This window comes from Myotis davidii, unplaced genomic scaffold (genome assembly GCF_000327345.1).
Source record: "Myotis davidii unplaced genomic scaffold, ASM32734v1 scaffold1597, whole genome shotgun sequence".
NCBI lineage: Eukaryota > Metazoa > Chordata > Mammalia > Chiroptera > Vespertilionidae > Myotis > Myotis davidii.
The window spans coordinates 313,337-319,336 of NW_006289394.1; the positions used below are offsets into that span (position 1 = coordinate 313,337).

The 6,000-nt window shown below is 38.3% G+C and overlaps 1 protein-coding gene across 1 annotated transcript in view; it reads right to left on the reverse strand.

Annotated features, from left to right (window-relative positions):
• Positions 1–654: 654 nt before the first annotated feature.
• Positions 655–6,000, reverse strand: part of ERMP1 (endoplasmic reticulum metallopeptidase 1) — a 34,061-nt gene continuing 28,715 nt past the window's right edge. The window contains exons 13-14 of the mRNA XM_015562513.1: positions 3,646–3,809; positions 655–3,519 (exon numbers count right to left, since the gene is read on the reverse strand). Coding sequence (XP_015417999.1) covers positions 3,355–3,519; positions 3,646–3,809 — 329 coding nt within the window. The 3' untranslated portion in view covers positions 655–3,354. The remainder of the gene's footprint in view (positions 3,520–3,645; positions 3,810–6,000) is intronic.

Genomic DNA, 6,000 nt, shown 5'->3' on the forward strand with positions numbered 1-6,000 from the left:
ATGGTATACTGCATTGATTTTTCAGGTATTAAACCAACTTTGCATTCTTGGGATAAATGAAAGTATCAACATGTTATATTTTTACAAATCAAATAATGTAGTAGTATCAAAAATATATATTGATGTACTTCCAAATTGGCTAGGCTTTTTAAATAAAGAGGTATTAAGTGCATTTTTGCTCTATTGGCCATAAATTTCTGTAAACTATATTAGGAATGTCATTCTGCTATTATTACACCTTGTACTGGACTGTTTTGAGTAGTGATGTCCTTTTCTTGTGTGGAGATTAGAATGAGCTCTATCCAACAAAATACCATTTTCATTAGCCCTTCAGTGATTTCCTTTGCCAATAGATATGATTTAAAACTGCTAAATATGCTAAATGTAGCTGCTCATTAATTTCTGTGAAATTCAGATGCACAGCCTCATTCCACACCCAAAAGGATTCCAGTTGAAGTAAACATTTCCATCTTGAGTTCTTTGCTCACATGGCCCATTAAAATAGCAGTTATAGCCACAGGAACCATCTAGGCCAGTGGTCACCAACCTCACAGACCATCGGTTAGTGACCGCTGGTCTAGACCTTCTAACAGCTAGTAAAAAGAACAAGACTTTAAAAAATTTCAAATATGAGGATACAGGATACAATAAAGATATATTTTTCTATTTTAATATACTAACTAGTATATTAAAGTTTATTTCAGTAACATTGTAAGGCAACAATTAATTCTCAAGTGAAACCAGTGAAAAGTAATGGACAGACATAATCATTTTTTCTGTAGCTTCCTGAGTCAGCAAGCTGGGTTATGGCCCCCTCAGCAACATTTTAAGAATCCTAGCATGCTGGAAACGGATACTTCATGCAACAATTTTGTTTCAGGACAACACAGTAAATTTTAAGAAATAATTCCTTCGATATCACAATTATTTACACTTTCCCTGAATGTGCTACTTACATTTAAATTCTGTAGGAAATCATGTATTTTAGAATTTTCAAAGACTTTTTTTTAAAGGTTATTCAAATGATCAGATACTTAAAATTCTTTCATTTCAGAGGGGTTCTGATCTAACAGTGGTGTGCTTATTAATAGAGCCATGAATATTGGATTTAACCATTTCTGCCATTAAATCAACATCCCAGAAGATTAAGCATGCCCAGAGATTTGTTACCAACCTTGCATAATATGGAAGCTTTATAATACTAAAGAAAGCCTAAGAACATAATTGTTAACATATAAAGGTACAATTCAAGGGCAAAAAGAAAACCATGATTGTTACTGAAAAAAGGAGTAACAACATCCTTCCCAAAGGAAACTAATCACAAGTAACACATTTGTGGTTTTGCCTTTTTTACCTAAAAATAATTTCAGATTACTCACAAAAATATGCTTGTACAGTCATCCCTTAGAACCACCCTCTTGGATACCCAAATCCATAGATGCTTAAGTCCCATATATAAAATAGCATAGTATTTGCAGAGAGCCTACGTACATCCTCCCATATACTTTAAATCATCTCTACATTACTTATACTGGTAATACCTAATGTAAGCAGCAGTTATACTGTATTTTTTAAGGATAAGGAAAAAAGTCTACATGTTTACTACTGACACAACCACTGTAGGCCTAACTACTTAGTCCATGTCAACAATAATGTAACTTTTTTTTCCTGCATATTTTCCATCTGTGGAACCTGCAAATATGGAGGACTGACTGTATTTTAAAATTCATTGAGCTATTAAGTTTCTAACTTTTCCTCCACAACTGTGATTTCATACAAGCTATGAACACTTAATTACCGCCTGACAGATAAATGTGGCAGGAGTCAGGCACTTGAGGCTAGAAATATGTGGTTTCTACAAAGTCAAAAAAGCAATGGCTCCAGTGCCCATGCATGTCACAGCCAGCATGTCATCACTCAGCTCTGGCTGCAGCCCTGTTTGGCGGCCCAGTGAGTTTTAAAGAGCCACAAATTAGGCAGGCAATATGAGGAGCATGATTAGAAATCCCATCGTGTTTCAAGAAGAATTTCCTCCCGTGATGCACACTTACTATAATCTTTCTGTTCAAATGGGTCCAAGTGCCAATTAATTCTTATTGTAGCTTTTCTTTAAAATGTTTGGGGGGGGGGCGCCTATGCTTAGTAAATGCAGAATTAGTCCAACTTTTTACATCTCTTAACAGAAAAAAGAAAGCTAGCAAAATTTGCCAGGGATCTCACCAAGCCCTTCCACTGCTGGCGCCAGGAACCCAGGGGCACTGCTGTGATATGCTCACAGCCACCTTCTTCAAAACAAAAAGCACCTCTTCAGTCCTAGGGTTGCCATTATGCAGGGTCTGAACCCCAGCAGCTACAGGGAAGCCAGTTCTGCTGGACACTAAGTTACTGAGAAACCAATCTGTTCAGCTGGTTAGAAAACAGACAAAAATAAGGACCCCATGCATCAATAAAATTATGCCCTTAAGGATTAACCTTGGAAAATTCCCTTCTACAAAACAAAGAGAATAAGTATGTATAAAATGCTCAGTCACTATTACCCACCCTCCCTCCCCAGAACAGACGCCATGGCAACCCGGCTCTGGGGCAGGAAGTGAAAGTCCTGTACTTGCACAAACAACTGACATTCTGGACCAAGAGAACCTGTGAAAACCGGAGGGGGTAGAGCATCGGTAAGGTGGGGAGGGGGGGACAGATGTTTCAGAGGGAAACAAGCATTGCAACAAGGATTGCACTGACCACTCCTCAGAAGGCAGGAACCACCAGCTGAACACCGGCTTCCATACCAGGGGTCCTGGGCTCCTGTGCACACACTAGAAGCTGCCTGCAGACACTTCTCCCAGCACAGGCTGGGGCCTCAAAAGCCCAAAGCTGCTTCCCGTCCTTTTGTAATAGTTTCCTAGTGACCTACAGTAGGCCTCCAGGGGAATCATTACTCCAGTGACTGGAAATTTACCCACATCCATGACACAACAATGGTCTTGGGCTTTCATTGGAAATGTCATTTGTCTCATTAACAGTGGTGGTGTAGTACTTTCAGCATCTTTCATGACTCTCCGGGGACAGCTGTTGAAGTGGTCTGTTGGCTTTTGTCCGTAAGGTCATATAAAATGACATGTTAGTGTAGTGGTAGTACCCACGTGTGCTTAAGTGCCAGAAAGCTGGCATTTTCAAGTTTTAAAAAGGCCATGTGTCACTACCACACAGCACAACCACTACAGTGCTTGGCCCCGAGAGGGCTAGCCCACAAAACTTGCTAAAATTCATTGCCTTACATTACAAATATCCATGTAGCTTAAGGAGAGACCATGTCACCTGAAGCATCCCACAGGGCATTTACTCAGCTCATTCACAAGATTAAAACGCATAGAGGTCGTAGGTGCACACCCAGGCAGAAGGGAACGTCCAGTCGGGGAACTTCTCTTTCAGAGCGTCCAGCTGGGAGGACTGCTTGTCTTCCCCAGAAAAGTAGTGGGCAGCGATGGCCACGGTGATGACTCCCTCGGGCTGCTCTTCCAGGACCTGGCAGAGAAAAGCTGTTAGTTTTCTAGCTCTGTGAAGGCAGCGTACTGAGCCCGAGTATTTGATACTTGCCAACTGCCACCTGGGAACCTGACCGGTGATACCAGCAGTGCTGGGAAATCCCACCTGTACTTCTATCCAGAACTGCCATGCAGAGGCTTGGAGTCCATGGGAGTAAAATACAAAGTAGTCCCCTCCTTTACTTGTGACCGGGGTGCCATTGCCGAGAGACCACTGAGAAAGTGTTGAGCCTTTGTGGGGTCGAACATACAATGACATATGGCTTGGTCCTGTAACATAAGAGGAAGAAAGGTCAGTTATAACTATCTTTAAAACAGCATCTGCAAGAAAAGCAGTTAAGCCACCATCAAACCAGACTATGAAGTTCATGCCTTTTATCACTTTAAAGACACTCACTGCAAACCGAATGGAGGTTTGCCAATCTGTAAATCAATAAGGTAAGTAATGAGGTGCAGCCGAAACCTGGGCTCAAGTCTCAGTCCTGTCGTTGAAACAGTCTAGCACTCACGAGAGCCTTTCTTCAGAAATCTAGAGAATAAGCGTCATCAGACCAAGAGATAACTGAACTGGCACTGAGGGTTTTACTAAAACAGAGACCGGGGAGGGAAGCCACTGTGTAAGTGCTGCATGTAGCAAACCAGAGAGGGAAGAGCAAAGTCTAGTAAGCACACACCCCACCCCCCGACACTCAAAAATATAAACCTTCTGAAGTGCCAGATAATTAAAGAGCAAAGAAGACATCAAAGGAAAAGGAGTATTACACACGTAATTACAAAACACTGACAAAGACGGAAAGCATCAGTCATAAAATGTGACTAGATCTAACACGGCCACTAAAAGAAAAGTTTTCAGCTTGGCTTACAAAGCCAGACCAATCATATACTATATTCAAGGAATATTCTTAGAGATTCAGAAAGGGTAAAAATAAAGGTATGAACAAAGGTATTATAGGCAAGTGGACACAATGTTACAAAGAGCTCTTCGATGTCAGGAGAAAATAGACTTCAAGACAAAAAGCATTAAAAGTAAAGGCACTTTGATACTCAAAGCTGCAAGTTCACATAAAAACTTAATTCTGTACACAAAATAGCAACTATTTAATGAAGCAAAACTACACAAGGGATGCAAAATGTATATATAGAAATACATATAAGACTATAATATTTCACTCTAAGACACCAATTGAACAAAAAATTATATAAAAGACCTAAACAAAATGATCAGTGAAATAGACCATATGAAATCTGTATCAAATTTTACATGCTGATAATACAGATATATATCATCTCGGGTGAGCATAAAATATTCATAAGAGTAAAATATTAGATTAAAATAGCAAAATTCTATAAAATTGAGATTACAAATGACACTGATCATAAATCAAAGCTTGAAATTATCAACAAAACAGCCTTCTACCTGGAAATTAAGGGTGTCCTATTTAAAAGACTCGTGGGAAAAAGGAAATAAAATAATTATGGAAATTTTTCTAAATAAAAATAACTACATATATCAGAAACTACTGGATACAGGTAATTCAATGATAAGAATTCATAGCAATAAACATTGTTTTCAATAAAATGACAGGTATATAAAAGGACAAAATAAAAAGCACAAGTTAGGAAATATTATAGATAAAAGCAGAAATCAATGAACTGGAGAAGAGAACAAAACAGATCCACCTTAAACAAAAGTCTGTTACTATTTTAAATTAACAAGACAACCACTAGCTAACTTGATTAGGAAAGAGGCGTGGGGGGGAGGGAAGTGGAGCAAAAACAAGTATGCAGAAAGAGAAATAAAAATAAACAGAAGTTTGTGAATCACATGACTGCTTTGAAGACTCCTACACTAGTAACTTTGAAAACCCAGATGAAATGGAGATTTTTCTAGAAATATATAGGTGGCCAAAAATGAACACAGCCATAAAGCTTAAGTAGACCAATTACCCTAGAAAAATTAAGAAGCTGCTCCACAAAAAAAGACACAGGTGGTTTCAGAGAGGAATTCAAGCCAACTTTTCAACCAAATGGTTCCAATGCTCCATAAACTTCCAAAGCATTGAAAATAAGGAAAACTTACCAACTGTTTTCATGATGTTTTTACATTTATAATGCATAACACTGGTACTTAAACCCGATAGAATGTAAAACACACACACACATACGGACCAATATAATTCATGAGATATGCAAAATTTCTAAAGAAAATATTAGCAAACATCCAAGATCACATTAAGAAAATAACAGGCCACGACCTGATGGAATATATCATATCAAAATATCCAAGGAAGAAAAGACCTATGATTATCTTTACAGATGGCTAAAAAAAAAAAAAGGCCTTTCACAAAATTTAAAATAACTCCCTATTTTAAAAAAGATTTCAAGAAGTGCCAACTGATGAATGCTTAACATGATAAAATATCATCTATCATGGAAAAACACTATAGACTTTGTATAAGAA